This window comes from Cydia strobilella, chromosome 25 (genome assembly GCF_947568885.1).
Source record: "Cydia strobilella chromosome 25, ilCydStro3.1, whole genome shotgun sequence".
Lineage (NCBI taxonomy): Eukaryota > Metazoa > Arthropoda > Insecta > Lepidoptera > Tortricidae > Cydia > Cydia strobilella.
This window is the reverse complement of record NC_086065.1, coordinates 4331317-4351760: the sequence shown is the minus strand read 5'-3', so window position 1 is coordinate 4351760 and position 20444 is coordinate 4331317. Positions and strand designations below refer to the sequence as shown.

General features: G+C 39.0%; 1 protein-coding gene across 4 annotated transcripts in view; it reads right to left on the bottom strand.

Moving 5' to 3' along the window:
* Positions 1-20444, bottom strand: part of LOC134752804 (diacylglycerol kinase 1) — a 171514-nt gene that overhangs the window by 2944 nt on the left and 148126 nt on the right. For 3 of the 4 annotated variants that reach the window (XM_063688534.1, XM_063688535.1, XM_063688536.1), the window contains 15 exons: positions 15530-15652; positions 14227-14351; positions 12054-12130; positions 10964-11124; positions 9985-10098; positions 9515-9606; positions 8722-8834; positions 8511-8541; positions 7030-7282; positions 6194-6280; positions 5854-5944; positions 5521-5623; positions 4871-4969; positions 4006-4161; positions 3066-3210 (listed from right to left, as the gene is read on the bottom strand). In XM_063688534.1, the coding sequence (XP_063544604.1) occupies positions 3066-3210; positions 4006-4161; positions 4871-4969; positions 5521-5623; positions 5854-5944; positions 6194-6280; positions 7030-7282; positions 8511-8541; positions 8722-8834; positions 9515-9606; positions 9985-10098; positions 10964-11124; positions 12054-12130; positions 14227-14351; positions 15530-15652 (1770 nt within the window). Of the gene's footprint in view, positions 1-3065; positions 3211-4005; positions 4162-4870; positions 4970-5520; positions 5624-5853; positions 5945-6193; positions 6281-7029; positions 7283-8510; positions 8542-8690; positions 8835-9514; positions 9607-9984; positions 10099-10963; positions 11125-12053; positions 12131-14226; positions 14352-15529; positions 15653-20444 lie in introns of all 4 variants that reach the window. The other variant, XM_063688538.1, reaches the window with a different exon arrangement.

The window sequence follows — 20444 nt, the reverse complement described above, 5'->3', positions numbered from 1 at the left end:
GGCGGAGGCATACATTTAGTTAGCTTTAAGTGGTCCTCTCCTTTTTCCGAATTTCATACAATTTTAATTACAGTTTTTCTTTTAAATACGTAGATTTCTTGCACCATAAACTTTGAGGTTTATGTAGTATAGATTCGTTTGTCTGAGCGGGTGTATGGAGCCAATTATTCAATAATATTATTGAAAAATTAAATAAAAAATTAGAGAATATTACTCAACGCTTGTTTGTGTAAGTGACCTTTACACTATACATGTCAAACAAGTTGTTTAATAATAACTAACAAAGATGTCACTTTAACACAGGTGGCCTAACTAAGTAGTACCTAATTTGTTCGACAGGTGGTGACATCGTCAGGTCGAAACTGGCCGATTTTTAGGGTTCCGTACCCAAGGGTAGAAACGAGACCATATTACTAAGACTCCTCTGTCCGTCTGTCTGTCACCAGGCTGTATCTAATAAACCGAAATTTTCACAAATGATGTATTTCTTTCGTACGGAACCCTCGGTAGGCGAGTCCGACCCGCACTTGTGCAGTTTTTAGTTTCGTGCGCTTGATTTCGTGTGGCTCCCTTCGACATATCTCCACTACTGAGCATTTCAATACTTTTAGAAATTCAAAAATCAGCCAGGTATACAGGTTGGTTTGGGTCAGTGAGGACAGCTACCAGATGCCGTGCTGCTACGCGAAAATGGTCTTAGAAAACCTTCCCCCATTTCAAATTAATGCATTTTGGGGTTTACAGATTTTGGAAAAAAACATAGGTACCTACAGGATGAGAGAAAAAGGTCATTTTTGACAAACTTTTTTTGACGTGAAACGTAAGGTGCACGTCTTTAAAAACCCATAGAGGGGCTCGGATCGAAAACCGATATTAACGAAAAAGTGTTATAGCGCGGTGGCGGTATATTATGAATAGTTTTGATATCAGTGTATCAACGAAAGTAGCCATTACTCGTAACTGCATGTGCTGCTGACATATATGGCGCTGATTCTGCGCTAGAAACGACGCATTCGGAGCTAAAATGGCCCCTATTTGCAGTGTTTATTTAATAATTACTCATCAGTCCGTTAACCGATTTCGATACAATTGAGTTCATTTGATAGATCTTTTTGAAATATTATAAAAATAAAATACGCGGTATTATAAAAAGCTGGAAAAGAGTTAAAAATGTGGCATTTTTACAGGAATATCACGACCGCGTTTGTTTGAGGCCACCGTGTGCGAAAATTAAGGCATAAAAAGCTCAAATGCGCTCTTACCTACAGGCTTTACAATATAGGGTCGGGTAAAGCCTGATATTCATGCGCGTGAAGCGCGCTTTTTATACATGGCTCCTGGGGCGCCTTTTATATTGTAAAGATTACATTGTAAGGTCGGGATAACCCGACATTCAAGCGTGCGAAGCGCGCTCTTTCACACAGGCTTCACACTGTAGGGTGGGACGAAGTCCGACATTCAAAAGCGCGCCTTACGTAAAGGGCGCCTGCGGCGCCTTTTACACTGTAAAGATTACGTACAGGGCGCCTGCGGCGCCTTTTTCCCTTACCTACAACTTTTTCACTATAGGTTAGGTAAAGCCCAAGACTGTTTAGATTAGCTAGCTACCCAAAATTTTTGTTCCCCAATAGCTTTTGTTCCATTCGCGTTTTTCTCCATTCTGCTTTTTAACCAGGCGTTAATTTTTTCAGTAGTTAATTTAATCACACGCGTATGTCCCAGTCGCTTTTTTCCCCAAAGAGTAATGTTTTCACAATAGTCACATTACGTCGATAGATAGGTAGGTTAGGTTCGTTAGGTAGCTTCAGATGCCCGCAGGGCAAACCGCCCAGAAATAGGAGCCCCGCGTAGCGGGACTCCGTCGGCTTAGGGTAAGAAGGGCTTGTTCTCGGAAATATTACTCTTTGGGGAAAAAAGCGACTGGGATATACGCGTGTGATTAAATTAACTACTGAAAAAATTAACGCCTGGTTAAAAAGCAGAATGGGGAAAAACGCGAATGGAACAAAAGCTATTGGGGAACAACAATTTTGGGTAATTAATCTATACAGTCCTACACATCCATCTTATGCTCGCGAGGTCTACAGCTCACAGAGCCACTAGTATAGTATTTTTACACTTGACTGTACAAAAAGTAGGTTGACTGAAGTAGCATGACAAATACGAACGTTTCCGAGAAAGTACGAAGGAAAACAATTATACCTGCACTACATCTGTAGATAAGTTTTGCTATAGACAAATATGAAACAAAAAATTGGTCTATCACATATATAATTTTTGAAACTATATTTCCATAGACAATGTTTGGCGGGAAAACAGTTACCTTCTTATTAAATTTACTTATAAAAAAATAGAGTTAAACATTGAATGTAAATATTGTATAAAATATTCATAAGTCGTCTCTAACCCACGCCGACATTTTCAAATTAAAATCATTTTTTTTATAAGCAAAATTAAAAAGAACGTAAATGTTTTCAATCTGCTCATTTTAAAGATCCGGATACATTTTTAACAGACTTCCTAAAAGCAGGACAGCATAAATAATGTTTTTTTTTTCATATTAATAATTGCCAGTGGAGCTAGCTCATAATCCAACCTTGTTGTACATTGGGAAAGCGCCCTTTCCGATGCACCCCACTCATCCCACACAGGTTAGAGCACTCGTGCGCGTAGGGGATGTTCAGCAGTGCTACCAGATCTAGTGACGACCTGTCACATTGTAATGTACCCTTACTCGACTCTAGGGATGATTCATCACACTATAATGTACCCTTACTCAACTCTAGTGATGATCCGTCATACTATAATGTACCCTTACTCAACTCTAGTGATGATCCGTTACACTATAATGTACCCTTACTCAACTCTAGTGATGATCCGTCACACTATAATGTACCCTTACTCAACTCTAGTGATGATCCGTCACACTATAATGTACCCTTACGCAACTCTAGTGATGATCCGTCACACTGTAATGTACCATTACTCAACTCTAGTGATGATCTGTCACACTTGAATGTACCCTTACTCAACTCTAGTGATTAACCGTCACACTGTAAACCAACCTTGTTGTGCATTAGGGAAGCGTCCCTTCCGATGCACCCCGCTTGCACCCCATAAGTTGGAGCCCCCATGCGCGTACGGGATGTTCAGCAACGCTACCCCCTGCAGAGCGGGACCTTTGCTTAATTCTAGCGATGACCCGTCACACTGCAATAAACATAAAAAAATACATTTATTTGCTATTTTTAAGTATTCTATTATCCGCCTGAGATTTTGCCCGCGCAGAAGTCGGAGATATTTCAATTTTTTTTTAGTGAAGCTGTACTTTCAAGCAAGGTCTTTTAACGGTTTAAGGATGACTGTCGCTTGAACGGATCGGGCGGGACCGAGCTGAGGCGTCCGACACTTCGTTTTCTATGATGGTTAGCAGGGTATACAAGACGAAGTGTCAGACGCTTTGTCCCGGAACCGGACCGTTCTAGTTTGAGTCATCTTTAAGGGCAGGGCGTTGCCAGTATCTTTGTAAAGCTACTGTTTTATATATTTAAATTAAAATACAATGTAGCAAAGTGACGTCAGCGACGTAATAATGACGCAATTATGGCGTCATAATGACGTCGCCGACGTCATAATGACGTATAAATGCTGTTAGGGAAGCGATGTAATGAGTTCTTGCAGCTGGCCGCGAACTGCTCCGACGTGGCGAACTCGAACACAGCTTGTTCTTCATGCGGGAGCTGAACCTATCCGGGTTGCCTATAGGCTACATAAGAGTGACAGAGACATCACTACTGCTCTCGCTCTAATGGTTATTAATACTGACCACAATATCGATGTGCTCGTGTAAGTTCTTGCAGCTGGCCGCGAACTGCTCCGACGTGGCGACCTCGAACACAGCTTGTTCTTCATGTAGGAGCTGAACCTGTCCGGGTTGCCTATAGGCTACATAAGAGTGGCAGAGACAGCATTACAGCTCGCGTTCTAATGGTTATTAATACTGACCACAATATCGATGTGCTCGTGTAAGTTCTTGCAGCTGGCCGCGAACTGCTCCGACGTGGCGAACTCAAAGTACCACAGCTTGTTCTTCATTCTGGAGCTGAACTTGTCCGGGTTGCGCTCCCGCTCCGTGTGGAACTTCACGCAGATCGCTGCGTCCTGAAATATTGAAAAAATTAATTTAATTATCCTGAAGTATTCAAAGAACTATTGAACAAACTGATCCAGACCGTGATCCCATGGCTGTTGTGTAGAGAGGCAGAATCACGGGCAGAATTGACCTGGATTGATCTTGCGAGTTTTGGGCGAACGAACTAAAACAACTATAGATCAGCCATTCTCAAAGTGTGCTCCGCGGACCCCTAGGGCTCCGCAGGGTCTCTGTGGGGGCTCCGCGAGAAAACGCGAAAACAAATCAATAACCAGGTCTACAATTAAATAGTGACGAACGAAATTTTTTTTTGGGGCTCCGTCAAATATTTCGCTTTTCAAAAGGGTTCCATCGCCAAAGAACAGCTGCTAAAGATAGAAGGCTGAGCAGTCTATAGCAAGAAACTATCGACCCCACGGGAATTATGTCGTCAGCGCTTCAACTGTAGTGATAATGCGTTTTCAGAGAGGAGATACGTAAAACTAGTTTAAACGAGGGAAAACGCGTTTTCACTAAAAACGGGTTTTTACGGTAACATATTGCCAATTGTTACTTCTGTGTATCTTCCTATTTATAGGCAGTGCCGAACAAGCCCTGTTTCTACTTGTTATCAATATCAGTATGCTATAATTAAAAAAAAAAAAAACAATATATTTCGCCGCTTGGTTTGTATAAGTTTAATTTTAAAATGAATGTACCACAAGAAAATGTACTCACTACGCCGATAGAGAAGTAGTTGTTGATGATATTGTAGGGCACAGACGTCGGGTGCGGCGCCGAGCTCGGCATTTCTGGCTGCTCTGATGGCTCTCGTTGCTAGAATATTAAACATACAAGTGACGGTAAGCAACTTGCGGAAAGTTTCAAACAACCGCACAAGTGCGAGCCGGACACGCTCACCGAGGGTTCCGTACAAAACATACATAGGTAGGTATATGTTGCTTGAATGTTCATATCAAATTTGATATGATTATGAATGGCTAAGAACAGGAGAGAGATGGCAAAGGTGGTCGCCGACGTCCGTTAGGGCATGGCAAACAAAGAAGAAGAAGATTCAAGCAACATATATATTGATTGTCGTTCTAATTGCTTTAGAGTCTAAAGCAATTAGAACGACAATCAATTAGGCGACGGTAACGTTCGTGTGACATAGACTAGGCGACAAATGTCCCACGACACGTGTCGCCAGCGACGTCGGGTGATGTGGCGCGACGTTGCCGGACATCGAATGTAAGGCGCGCAATGTCGCCCGACATGTCGAGCGAAGTCCGGCAACGTCGCGCCACATCACCCGACGTCGAATCGACACGTGTCGTGGAACATTTCTCGCCGTCTATATCTGGCTTTAAGCAATTAGAACGATTTACCTCTTCATCGGTGTTTTCAACGTCGATCTGCCATCGGTCCATCATCACGGTGCTGGCGCGCGATATTTTTTCCAATATCTTGTGGATGGACTCGCCCTCATACCTGCCAATAACAATTGTGATCACAAGTCACAAAACATTGCTTTATCGTAGCCGAAAGGCGTGTTGTTGCGTGTTGCAGTTAATGTTGGTATCTTCAATTTAACTTCGTGCGAGATCGTTAGAGGGGTCGTGTCGATAGGCGCGGCATTCAAAGGTATTATATGCAAGTATGCAGCCACTTATAAAGGAAGTACTTTTTATTGCCAGATGTTGTAGAAAAATAGAACTTACCCGCCACCCCACCTCAAGCAGCGTGCCAGATCGTTCCCTGTCCCGAGTGGAATCACCCCCACTGCCGGCTGCGTTTCCATTTGCACTTTATCTGTGAAATAAATAAATTATAACATTATTTTACACAGATCAACATAATCCCACAGTAAGCTCAAGAAGGTTTGTTGTGGGTAGACAACGATATATATTATAATTATGTAAATACTTAAACATATAGGCAGCGCCCATGACGTAGAAACAAATATATCTGTGTTAATCACACAAAGCTTCATAGGATCAAGGAATGACTATGAAATGAAATGAAATATAGGTATTTATTGCTAGAACATAGTGTCCTCACCCATGGTTTCCAGCACCCAGCCGACGGTTCCGTCGCCACCGCAGCATATCACACGGTAGTTCTTCGCGTCTTTGAACATCTGTAGACCTGGAATCATAAGGTCACTATGTTATGGATGCAAGGTGCAATTGACATAGACAGACATTGTTTATTATATATATGTGAATTGACTTTTGTTTTCTTTTTTTGTTTTTTGATATTTATTTCTAATTTCGACCGTGATTTACTTTATTTAATTTTTTGTTTTTGATACACCTAATTGTATATTTATTGTTTAGATATTAATTTTAAGTTTTATCTCGATTTATATTTTAACTGTATTGTAATTATAAGTTTTTGACATGTAAATTGGTTTTATGAATAAAATGATTATAATTATGATTATGATTATCGTACATCGCCAACGCCAATTGAAATGTAATAAGTTTTTAGCAAAAATGTCTTTTTTAGTACAAGCTTTTATCGATGACTGTACTTTTCTTTCCACTGGCAACTAATACTCATCGAGACAATTCTAAACACCCCAAACACAATTTAGTTGCGTTGTTTTTTCTCAGAGTTCCTATGACCACCTCCTGTCTCCATCGTCAGATCAGTTCGACAGTACCGTATTACTGTATTGTCATCAGAACTACATACAGCTGCCAATTTTCATGACGCTACGATCCTTGGAAGATGGTTAAATTAGTTACCTTAGATTCCATTACATAGTTACAGCACACTTATAGGTACTCTTGCGGTAAACGAGACATTAGGGTACTTCATTTTGCAACAGTGATATCGGGGTTTGCCTATAAGCATGGATAAATAAGGTTAGAAGTATGATATAAACTAACCTTGCATCGGTCCGCCCTTCGCAATATCATGCACCTGCCTCGGATTTAGGATATACTGCAGTTTCCTCAGCACCCTGGACCCTTGGCGCCCCCCCGACTTAGGATTGATGAACACCAGGAGGGGACAGCTGCCGTCAGGAGGGGAGATTTGGAAGGAGATGGGGGGAGCGCGGTGTTCCTTCTTTTCCTCCTTTTTGTCCTCTGGTGGGGCTGAGATGGAGATGGGGAGAGATATGGAGGTTGGGAGGGTTTGCTGAAAAAGAAAAACGTTTTAAGATAGCCATATGTACTGTAAAACGTTGTACGATACATGTGCGAATAGGTAATTCGCAACTCGTGTCTATTTAAAAAACTCCCTTCGGTCGTGTTTTAATTTATCGCCACTGATTGTGAATTTCCTATTTTTCGCACATGTATCGTAAATAACGATCGTACGATACATTAATTACTGATCGCACTAATCAGCTGACCTCTTTTATAGTAGGAGAACCTGTTCCACACTTCTCTTACCTAAATGTCCTACCACCACGATGATGTCCATGCGATGTTTATGGACGTATTATAGTGAAGTAATGGAGTTTAACAATTTTCGCTGGTACCCGAGTGGATATGACCCGACTTTCAATCCGGAGGTCGCGGGTTGGATTCAAATCCTGGCTCGCATCAATGAGTTTTTCGGAACGGAATATGATTTAATATTTACCACTAGGTAGCTTTTCGGCGAGGGAAAATATCGTGAGGAAACCTGCATACCTACATCTGCGAATAAATTCAAATGTGTTGTTGTAACCTGGTCATGATGCGAATGGTGAGGCAATGATCGTTGTCGGTCAAACACGAGCGCACGGATGGCAGTCGGGGGCAGGATGTGACAAGCATGGCGGCCTAGAGAATACGTCCCGCTGGCGTTGTTGGCCACGCAGCGGTTGTGATCGAAGCTGTTATAGAGTGAAGAGAGATACCAGGAGCGGTATTCGACATGCGTTAAGTGACGTTACGTGTTGAACTTCAGTTGAATGGAAGAAATCCGATATGACCTTCAAACCTTCAAGAAAAGAGCGTATTCCCATCTTAAAGGCCGGCAACGCACTTACAACCCCTCTGGTGTTGCGGGTGTCCATGGGCGGCGGTAATCGCTTTCCATCAGGTGATCCGTCTGCTCGTTTGCCTCCTATTTCATAAAAAAAAAAAAAAAAAAAAACGTGTGTTGTCGAATAGGTAAATTTGACATTAGCAATCCACAGTTAGGTGACAACGAAACCAAACCGAACCACGACGAGTTCAGAGCCATTTTAAACCGTATAGTAGTAAGAAAACAAAGTTGATTTTTGTTGAATAATTTTTTCAATGAATGAGTTTTGGTTGTACCAAATGATACTTTCCACGGTTGATGAACAAATGATTCATTCCACTGTTGAACTGATGTTGAAGACGAAACTGACAGTTGTGCATCTCGAATAGGGCCCCTGTTTCCATCTCACCTGGTCATTATGCGGACGGTGAGGCAGTGACCTTTGACGGTGGGTTACGAGCGGACGGATGGCAGTCGGAGGCAGGATGTGATAAGCATGGCAGCCTAGAGAACACGTCCCGCTGGCGTTGTTGGCCACGCAGCGGTTATGGCCGAAGCTGTAGAGTGAAGAGACCTGTTTCCATCTCACCTGGTCATTGTGCGGACGGTGAGGTAGTGACCGTTGACGGTCGAGCACGAGCGGACGGATGGCAGTCGGGGGCAGGATGTGACGAGCATGGCGGCCTAGAGAACACGTCCCGCCCGCGTTGTTAGCTACGCAGCGATTGTGAAGCTGTCAGAATATATTTAATTTTTATTTATTTAACCCAAATTAAACGAAACAATGGCGGATATAATGCCATTGATCATAATCAACCATAAATCATGGGATTTAAGACTTGTTGGAACTATCTGCCAACGTCATTGTTTTTAGTTGAAATTTGCTTGTATGGATAATGTTTCACAGTTCTGTATGGGATGACAGTTGCTGCTGCCTTACTATATACCTTATTTATGCTATATTTATTTTATAAAAGTGTAAGCGTAGTTAACCAGTGGGTTAGGGGTTATGCTGCTGCTGGTTCGATTCCAGCCCTGGGCTGGGCACTAAAGACCTTGGTCACTGCTTAGTAGATTTAATGCAGTTTATAAAATATGAGTAGACAGCACTCTCGCGCATGACAGGAGTGTTCAACAGGGGGCTTATTTTATGAATGTAATAAGTAAAGGGAGGTAGATATGGCACCCGACGCTCGATCGTGAGCCATCAAATATAGGTTCCGTAACCTATATTCAGTAAGTCGTACGGCTGACGCCAATGTGTCAAGATTGTCACAATCATCTACTAAATATTACCTGCATTTTAGTTTTGTCAACTATGAACGTCACGCGTCTATTATTAATAAAAGGTCATTGGTTTATTTATGCTGAATTATATTGTTATAACAGTGGCTTAGCTGTAAGCGTACATACCGTGATGTGACACCAGCGGCAGTGGAGGCCGGTTATCCCGTTGTATCCCTTGATCTTCTTTCGACACCGAGCGCACTTGCCGTGGCAGTTTCCTGTTAACATTCAAAGTATCATCTATATTTGTGGCACATTGATTTATGAATTCAAGTGTATTATTTAGTTTGCCAATTCACGGACCATCATGTTTCATTACCGAAAATTGGATGTACTACAAAAGATGGATTTAACTTGCTTTCATCCTTTTTTTTTCTAGTTTTTATAGAGGCTTTGGACACTCTAGGTGAACATGTCAGCCTCATGGGTGCTTTCATAGTTCCCTACTCAAGGGAGAGGTCAATAAAGTGGTAAACACTGATTGCTTTGTCCGATTTGGCTCTGCCAACCAACAATTGATCTGTTCAAGTGTTCATTGTGCATGGTGCCCAGACTACCAAAAATTTCATCCTTAAAAAAAACATTAGTAGTCATACCTTCAACCCAATGATGAGCTAAAGTGGCGGCAGCCCTCCGTGACTTTGAATACGTTGCTATGCAGGACGCAGGAGCGCGTTGCACACAACGCTCATGCACAGTATACTTGCAGACTGCAATAGAAAAAGATTTGTTGTATGGTATACTTAAACACAACCCAAAAAAACACATAAACACCAAGCGTAAGGTCTGACATGCCGAACATGGTTCAAACAGAGCACACGTTCATTATTCCGCGCGGCTGTGTCTAAAGTTCGTATAGCCCTCATGATAGCCGACCTCCGGCTAACGCTGCGGCTAGCACTGGAAGAAGAAGAAGTAAGGCCTGAGAGCTCGAGTTGGGCGTGCACCGTGTAGCGGGGCAGCTCGTGCGGCGTGCATGTTAAACAAATGCAAACGTATAGGAGTGGCCTTAGTGCACGCTGCTCAAATAACTTGAGCCCGACGACTTACGGCACTCCCGATTTATAGATACGAAAACGATACAAAACATGGCCTAGTAGCTTCATTGATGTAGATATCAAGATAAAATTTAGAGCCCCATATAAACCTTCAATAGAGAATATCTCGAAAACTATTCAAGATATCGAAAAACTTGACTGAATAAAACTTGTAACAAATTAAACCACTTTCCATTTGCTATAAGTGGCCATGTCGCTCAGATGCATAGTTTCCGAGATATAATCGAAAAACCGAAAAACTGAACCTTAAAACCCCCCTCTCCCCCGGGCACCAGGGTTATGGCCGGGGACTTTTGATATATTCATCTCCTTACTAGTCCAAACAAAGTTACGAAGTCAAAAATTGTGTTCTAAGCATTTCCCTCTATGACTTTTTTTGAGCATTCATTTCCTGGCCTATCAAGGATTGTACCTATTTAAAATATAATTTTCTTCGAGCGATCTGACTAGGCTCTGTTGACAGACATACCTAGCACTCCTTTATAAGGGCCTCTGGGACTCGGGAGGTTACACTTACAAATGCAGCACAGCCCCTTCTTCCCTAGCCCGACGAGCATGTTGTGACATAGATTGCAGTAGGCAGGTCTGCTGAAGTGTTTTAGTCTCCAAGCATGTTCACCATCCTCCTTCACGTTGGTGTCTAAGCCGAGCAGCACGAGCAGTGGGATGGTTGTCATCCTGAAAATAACAAGCTTTTTAATCTTTTTATACCTTTTCAGGGTGTGGTTTTACGTGAGCGTGAGACATTCTGGGAAAATCTGAGAAATTTTAGTATAGTCCAAAATTTTGCTCAAATGTGAGTTGTGTATGTCGTACGATGACACAGAGAATCTACTATTAGTTGTAAAATTATAAGCGATATGACTGGATGTACAATAGGATAAATATGATAAGTATTCGATTATTATAGTATGATGATGTATTCTACTATTAAGTTGCTAAATTATAGTGTGTATTTTGTAAGTAAAAATTAATTTCCATTATCAATGTTTGCCATATTTCTCGCCTGAAACACAGGGTACCCTAGTTCAGGCCTTCAGGCACATGTAAACCCCTATTTTGTGTTTGTTTTGTATGAATGTAATTATGCCACATGTTTATGTTTATGTTTATGTTTATGTTTATGTTTATGTTTATGTTTATGTTTATGTTTATGTTTATGTTTATGTTTATGTTTATGTTTATGTTTATGTTTATGTTTATGTTTATGTTTATGTTTATGTTTATGTTTATGTTTATGTTTATGTTTATGTTTATGTTTATGTTTATGTTTATGTTCATGTTCATGTTCATGTTCATGTTCATGTTCATGTTCATGTTCATGTTTATGTTTATGTTTATGTTTATGTTTATGTTTATGTTTATGTTTATGTTTATGTTTATGTTTATGTTTATGTTTATGTTTATGTTTATGTTTATTTTTATGTTTATGTTTATGTTATGTTTATATGTTTTATCTTATATCAATAGAATTTTTTAATGCTAGGATTGTTTTCTTACAACTGAATAGATATGTTTGCTTGGCACAATAATTAAGATGCATGAGTGGATGATTGTGCTATTAGGTAATGGAGAAAATATATTCTAAGATATTTTTTTTAACATACCCTCCTCTTTTCCATTCGTCTAGCGACACAGTTCCATCAGCGTCGTAGTCTATTTCCACCATCATATCTTGTAGGATCTGACAATTAAATATAAATGAAATAATTAATAACGGGAAGCTAGTCATATATTACAAGTAAATAGAACAGGGGACCATTCCTCGAACGGTATTAGACTAATATTATTAGTCCACAAACTGTCAAGTCGTATGGGTTACCATGGCCCCAGATATTGACAAGAAAATACCTGTTTTATTTCCAATTCTGAATTAGGTACCTACCTCCACCAATGTGCAAAAAGGAGTCTAGTGTTAAACCAACACGCAGTGCAAGTGTTATTTTAAACGTCAAACTTCTATGAAATTATGACGTATAAATAACACATACATATGCTATCAAAATCGTTGCAGAATTATCTTTTCATTTCTCATGCTCTGAAAGAGGGGCATTGTTGTTCTAAAAGGTGTGCAGAAAATGATACGTGTCTGCACTAGAGCATTTTACGTTCGAAGTACGATTTTTAATTTTTTTTTTTACGATAAGCAATTGAAATTTGAGTTTAAATGGATTTGTTATACAATTTCCATTCTGATATTTGACTCTCCATTCCATTAATTACGACACTTTTGCCTAAATTGTTAACTGAAACTACCTTTCAAAAATACATACTATAAAAAATTATAGGTACTTGGTCATGTTTAAAAAAAAACCACATGCATTTTACTTTCCTCGTATTCCAAATGAAAAGTAGAGTGTTTAACTCGGGTGAAAGGCATCATTTCAGCCTCGGACTATTGGCGCTCTCACTGCGTTCGAGCGCCAAAATACCTCGACAGTAATGAGTGCCTTTCATTCCTTGGTTAACAATCTACTATTACAGTACATATGGTGCTACTTTCTCGCACTAGTGCGTAGTGCACTTTTGTGCATATGTCGAAAGTTTAAAGGGCCATATGTAGTGTAAAACGTTGTTCCAGACACGTGCGAATAGGTAATTCGCAACTCGTGTCGATTTAAAACACTCCCTGCGGTCGTGTTTTAATTTATCGCCACTAGTTTCGAATTTCCTCTTTTCCGCACTTGTATCGAAAATAACTATGGTCTAACTAACTTGTTTTGGTTTGGCTGAAGCATCTGTTACGCCTAATTTGTGTGTTGCTGGCCTGTTACTCGGTTATGATCTTGACTGTGATGTAAAATCAAGGTGCAATTGCACCGAATTGGCAGCGACAAAGTATGATAGTGCCAGTATCAACGTTGTATGTTGGCATCCCACACTGTTCCTTGCCAATTCAGTGCAGTCAACTTGAATGGACTGTAGGTACCACTGGTACCAAATTGAACATGTAAAGCTGACTGGCGCTAATGGTTGATACTGCTACGTTTACTATTACCTATATATGCACATGTGAAAGAAGAATGTACCTACAGCATGCAGTGTGCTTTAACTAATTTAAACTATTGTGAGACAAAAAGGGTTTCCCAAAAAGGACGCAAGATTTCAATTTGCCGCCATTTTTGTATTTTAGTGCTGGCAACCCTAAAAAAAATATTTGACAGCTGAATGTTTAGGGTTTGTAAAAATGGCGGGTTATACGAAAGATCAACGCGTTTTTATTATTGAACAATATTTCAAAAGTAATGAAAGTTTGGCGGGTACAGTTCGAAAATTCCGTGCAAAATATGGTCGGAATATTGACTTGACTTCATCAACTGTGAGCACAGTGGTTGCACGCCTTTAGACTTCTTTTTATGGGGTTATTTAAAGTCTAAAGTCTATGCCAATAAGCCCACAACCACTCATGCTTTAAAAGAGGAAATTCGACGCTGCATCGGAAAAATTCAGCCGCATCTATGCAAAATGGTCATAGAAAATTTTGACAAAAAAGTGGGTATGTGCCAGCAAAGCCTAGGACATTTGCCTGACGCATTATTCCACAAATAACCCTATTTTATGTATTTCAAGATTTTATATACAAATATATTATAACGAAAAAAAAAAAATTGTTTTTCATCAATTTCAAATCTTGCGTCCTTTTTGGGACAACCTTTACTAACATTAAATTATTAACTATTATTAATTAATGGAGAAAGGAGACCTAGGCTCTCCGAAACATGTCGCGCGAGTGACTAAAACAAGTGAGTCTAAACCGTGAAATTATTTAATGTGCTTTACCGGTTTCAGTTCAGACGTCTCCCAGCCCAAATAGTCAGCCACAGTCATCATCTGGTTGACGATGCAGTCCATCTCGTTGGTGTCTAGGACCCCGTTGCCGTCCGTGTCGTATAGGCGGAACATGACTAGAATCAAAGATAGCTCCGTAATAGATGGATACAGTCTAAGGAAAAAACGTGCCTCGAAAATCAAGAAAATTTGATTCTCGTTCAGAGGGCGCTACTAGCTTTGGCCTACTGTCGTATAGATGGCGTTGACGGTTTCGTTTGTTATACATATAACAATTTTAACGCATATCAGTGAAATAACATGGGTCAAAATCATAAAAATAATTAATGCAAATAAAAAAAATCATTTATCCATATTTAAATACATTTTATCGTATTTTTATAAATATTTATTTTTAGTTTTAAAATGTGTCGACAGATGGCAGTGAATTTACTGGGGTTAGAAAATTTACTATGACAGTACCGCTCTAGTATAAGTTACTCTATGCTAGAATAAATTAATATTACCTATATTACTGTGACGTCATGAGATTATATAATAAATGGAATGTCAGTTAGCACTCGCCCGAAAGTGGGTAGGGTTGGAACCAGTCTGGCTCCAACCCTGCAACCGAACGGACGAGTGCATAACTACGCATTTGAAACCAATATAAGATGTGTTATTGTTGTTCCCTAAATACGTAGGTTCCCTAAATAGGAGGCAGGATGTCACAATTACTATATTAACTAATGCAACTAGAGAAAAAATCTAATTATTTTTTTAAATAATTTGATTGGTAAGTCCTAATACCTATTTGTTAGCTTTAGATATTCTATGACCTATAATTAATCATTATATAAAACGAACCGCATGCAGTTGCAGTACGTATAAATCCTCAGGTCTACCGACTTCCAGTAGAGAGAGATGGGGCATGAATGAAAATGAAAATGAAGTCTTGGGTCAGGGTCTTGATTACACATGTATACTTACACTTAAGCTTATCCTCAGCTCTACCGGCTTCCAGTAGAGAGATGGGACATGATGTAAAATGAAAATGAAGTCTTGGGTCAGGGTCTTGATTACACATGTATACTTACACTTAAGCTTACCCTCAGGTCTACCGGCTTCCAGTAGAGAGAGATGGGACATGATGTAAAATGAAAATGAAGTCTTGGGTCAGGGTCTTGATTACACATGTTTACTTACACTCAAGCTTATCCTCAGGTCTACCGGCTTCCAGTAGAGAGAGATGGGACATGATGTAAAATGAAAATGAAGTCTTGGGTCAGGGTCTTGATTACACATGTATACTTACACTCAAGCTTATCCTCAGGTCTACCCGCTTCCAGTAGAGAGAGATAGCATACGATGTCCTTCAACGATACTCTGGCAGTATGGACTTCAAGCGTAGACGATCGTCGCATGAGATGCTTGAAATCTGGAAACATGAAACAAGTAGAATGAATTCCTTCATTTTTAATTCATAAAATTTACTTATTTGGACCCCAAGGCCTCAGTTCAGCCTTTTATAGGTAGGAAGCGATAGAGTTAATCAAGGGGACGAATATATAAACATATCGGTAATAATTCAACGAAAATTAATTAAAAAACAACTATACTATTCAAATACTACATTAATATCCAATGATATGCTAGATTTTAGAATCTAGCCACTGATAGATATCGGGTCGGGAAGGCACACGAGTGACACGCAATGTAGCTGTTAGCGAACTAGTTTATTTAGACCGTTATCGCGGTGCAGAGATGGGCAAAATGTAATCGACTAACGATTAACGATTAAGATTACAATAATTAATTGCGACTGACGATTGAAAACGACGATTGATCAATCTTAGTTGTATAGAGTGCAACTAATTTAGTTGCAACTAAATTAGTTGCCGATTGATTTCGGACAACTAAATTTTGTAATCGACTAATTAGTTAGACTATTTTCTCGCGACTAATGTTAGAAGCAAATTGAATAGAATACCTCGGTATGGCTATGTTGACAGACTGATTAGGACATCTTAACGGATGTTTAAAAATAAAATAGTCATGTATTACTTACGATATTTTGACCGTTTCTAAGGAGTGAGATCTGTTCTCACTATTATTTTGCTACTAAAGTAGTGCATCTCTCTGAAATTGGATTAAATTTCTCTTATCTAAGGGTAAATAAGAACTGGGTACTTTGTGCATTAGTAAAATAACACTTAAAAAAACACAATTATATAAATCAAACTTTGTATCTATACATCTATACATATAATAAAGCGGAAGAGGGTCGAAAGTCTGTACATGGAAGATATTCGAAAAAAAATTGGCTGGGGATACTTAGAATCGATAACAGAACACATTCCAACAGTTTTTAGAATTTTTGTCTGTTTATCTGTTTGTCTGTTTATCTGTTTGTCTGTTTATTTGACCGCGCAACTAATGAAAACGGCTGAACGGATTTTGATGCAAACTTTACTAATCTGTCGAAAAAATCCACGGCCAGGTTATAGGCTATAAAAATTTGAGAAATTTTACCCCTAAGGGGGTTAAAAAGGGGATGAAAATTTGTATGGGGTTCAAGATTTATTTTAAGCTAGCAATTTGAAACTTCGTAAGAAGATATATTATTGAAATACAAGAAAACTAATTTCAGCGTTTTTGAAAATTCATCCCCTAAGGAGGTGAAATAGAGGTTGAAAGTTTGTATGGAGATCAATTTTTTTTTAATGCGTTACTTGAAACTTTGTATAATGGGCATATTATTATAATATAATACAGGAAAAGTGATTTTAGCGTTTTCAAGAATTCGTCCCCTAACAGGGTTAAAAGGGGGTTGAAAGTTTGAATCCATTACAAATGCTTTGAAACTTCTTAGAAAGGTATGATAGACGATTACAAAAAAACTAATTTTGAGGTTTTTGGAAATTTAACCCCTCAGGGGGTTGAAAAGGGGATGAAATTTTGTCTTAGGGTGCAAATTTTATTTTAAGCTAGGAACTTAAAACTGCAAAACGTTATTATATTAAAAAGCAAGAAAATTACTTTCAGCGATTTTAAAAATTCATCCCCCATGGTGGTGAAAAAGGGGTTAAAAACTTTATCTTGATAACTATATCATTTTAGCTACTAGGCCAAGTTGGGTATCGTTTTTGTATAAATCGGGTATGCCGAATTCATTTATGATATCAAAATGACACCATTCCCGAGTGAAAACACAAAAAATATGAAAAAACTTTTTTTAATTTCTCTTTACGCTTAAACCGCTAAACCGATTTAGATAAAATTTGGTATAGAGATAGTTTGAGTCCCGTGGAAGAACATAGGGTAGTTTTTAACCAAAAAAATGGAGACTGCGTTTGCATGGAGAAGCGGCCGTGCCCTTTCCTCTTAATAATGGTCACGAAGATGGGTACTTTAAAAAAAACATTTTTCAGTAAATGTCAAACGATTTGGGACTTAAACGCGTTACCATGCCTTCCCGAAAAAAATCGAATCGTTCGCGAAAGTCTCGCAATGCATTGCGGCCACAAGGGGCAGGGCAGGAGTCTAAGAAAAACCACGGTGAGAGACTCAGTGGCGCTCTAGCCAGGCAGGTCGCTTCGCTTTCGGCTGAAACGGCAAGCCAGCGCGAGTTCTATTGTGATTCCAAATACATCGTACGTAATACATATGTAGGCGCAGATCCTGACGGAGTGTGGCGCCGGAGAAGCCGTGTTCATCCCGCGTATCCCCCTCATTCCGAGCAACTTCCCGTTCCGCTTCAAGCGCCTACAGGTCCCCGTCCCGTGAGCGTCTGCTTCGCTATGACCATCAACAAGTCGTAGGGGCAGATGCATTTCCCCACTCCGAAAAAAAAAGGGGCAGACGCTGCCCGCCGCCGGCGTCATGCTTAGACTGATTTGACTGGAGGACCGATTTGGATGACATGATTTTGATGGGAACACCCAAATATTCCGAAATACGTTTTTCCGATTTTTATAACCACGACTTTCATAATCCCGATTATTTATAAGTCCGAAATATCAAAATTACGATTTTTAAATTGGATGGAATTTACACGATGGAATAAAATCACGAATGTGCTATTTCCGAAAACTTAAAATCCGATTGTCACTTGACAGAAAGCTTAAAGTTCCGATTTTACACTTTTCCGAAAATATATTTTTTTCCGAATTCCTAAATTCCGAAAAATCATTGTCCGATCGGAAATAAAATAATTCGGTATTCAGAAATTTGGTTTTTTACAAGATCGGAAAAATGAAATCCGTGATATTCAAATGAAGACTCACGTTTTAGTAATTATTACGGGTACCTGTCGTGCCGCATCATGTTAAATTCGGCATAAAATATTTTTGGCATAAAAATTCGGCATAAATAAATTAGACAGAACTGCGAACCTGCGAACCCGAACTGTTGCTAGAAGTGGGTTAGGTTAGGTTAGAACTGCGACCCCCAAGAAAACAAACTGTTGCTAGAAGTGGGTTAGGTTAGGTTAGAATTGCGACCCCCAAGAAAACGAACTGTTGCCAGAAAAGTAGGTTAGGTTAGAACTGCGACCCCCAAGAAAACGAACTGTTGCCAGAAAAGTGGAAATTTAAAAATTGGCATATTTAAAATAGGAATCACGTTAATTCGGAATAAGGGCAATTCCGAATTCGTGATTTTGAAAATCGTAAATGTTAAATTCGGTGTTTGCCACCATCGGAATTGTTATAGTCGGAATTATGTAGTTCGGAATTTACAATATTCGGCTTTTTGGGTTTTCGGAAATATAAATCTTCGTGACTTTCATCATTCGTAATTATGACAGTCGGAATTTTGATGGGTCGAGCATTTAAAAATCGGAATCATAAAATTCGACATTCTAAAATTTGGAATAAAAATTTCGGAATTATGTAGTGTACCCGATTTGCATAGGTACAGTCAAGGACGTAAAAATACAAAAATGGTACTGTATCGTTCGATATACACCTACTACTCTATGCCGTTTAAACCACGCCAAAAATTTGAATAAGGGCAAAAAAAATATTCTTTTTGGAGTGTAATTTTATTTAGTGGTAGCAAAGAGGATATAATATTATAGAGCGGTACTGTCATAGTAAATTTTGTAACCACAGTAAATTCACTGCCATCTATCGACACACTTTAAAACTAAAAATGAAGATTTATTAAAATACGATAAAATGTATTTAAATATGGATAAATGATCTTTTTTATTTGCATTAATTATTTTTATTATTTTGACCCATGTTATTTCACTGTTATGCGTTAAAATTGTTAAATAATAACAAACGAAACCGTCAACGCCCTCTATACGAGAGTAGGCAAAAGGTAGTAGCGACATCTGATCGAGAATCAAATTTTCGTGATTTTCGAGGCACGTTTTTTTCCTTAGACTGTATCCATCTATTACGGAGTTATATCTATCTTTGGTGGTAGGTACCTAATTGTAAAATATTTTATCTGGACTACAGTCCTCTAGCGTATCCATCTGTCAACTTTACTTTAAGTTCTGTCTCCAGGGGACAAGGAGATAAATTAGGGGTGAATTAACCGCTTACTGACACAGACCGAATTCCACGCAGGCGAAGCCGCGGGTACAGCTATATTAAATATAAAAGCAACCATGATATGTATTTAGTTAAACTATATGAGGTTAGTCTTGCAATCGTAAAAATAATAATTAAAAGCAAAAATTATCAACAAATCAACGTTGTTTATACAATAACATGTTCATATGTGATAAGATAAAACATTAAAAAACACAGTTATAATAAATCAAACTTTGTAGGTATATGAAACATTCAAAGCAAAAAGTATCAAAAAAATCAACGCTGTTTATACAGTAAGATGTTTATATGTGATAAGATAAAACATTAAAAAACACAGTTATAATAAATCAAACTTTGTATATGAAACAAGCGGCTGATCGACCAATTCGCTACCGGTCCAATATATTGGCAATAGCGGTAATAAATAAAATATGTATGTTGATTGATATATTTGAATGTAGAATGACGCAAGGAAAATGTACCATAGTTAACGCTGAGAGTTCTTTACAAAGTGGTTTAAATATTTTTAATGACCAGTTGACCACACGTTGAAAACAAAATAGACCGCGTAGATAATAAACAACATGCAGATGTGTCATTCAATAGAACGTGTTATTTTTAGAAGATGCGTCGGCACTTGCACCAAAATGCAACAAACAACTTCCAGGCCAGGTAAGTAGG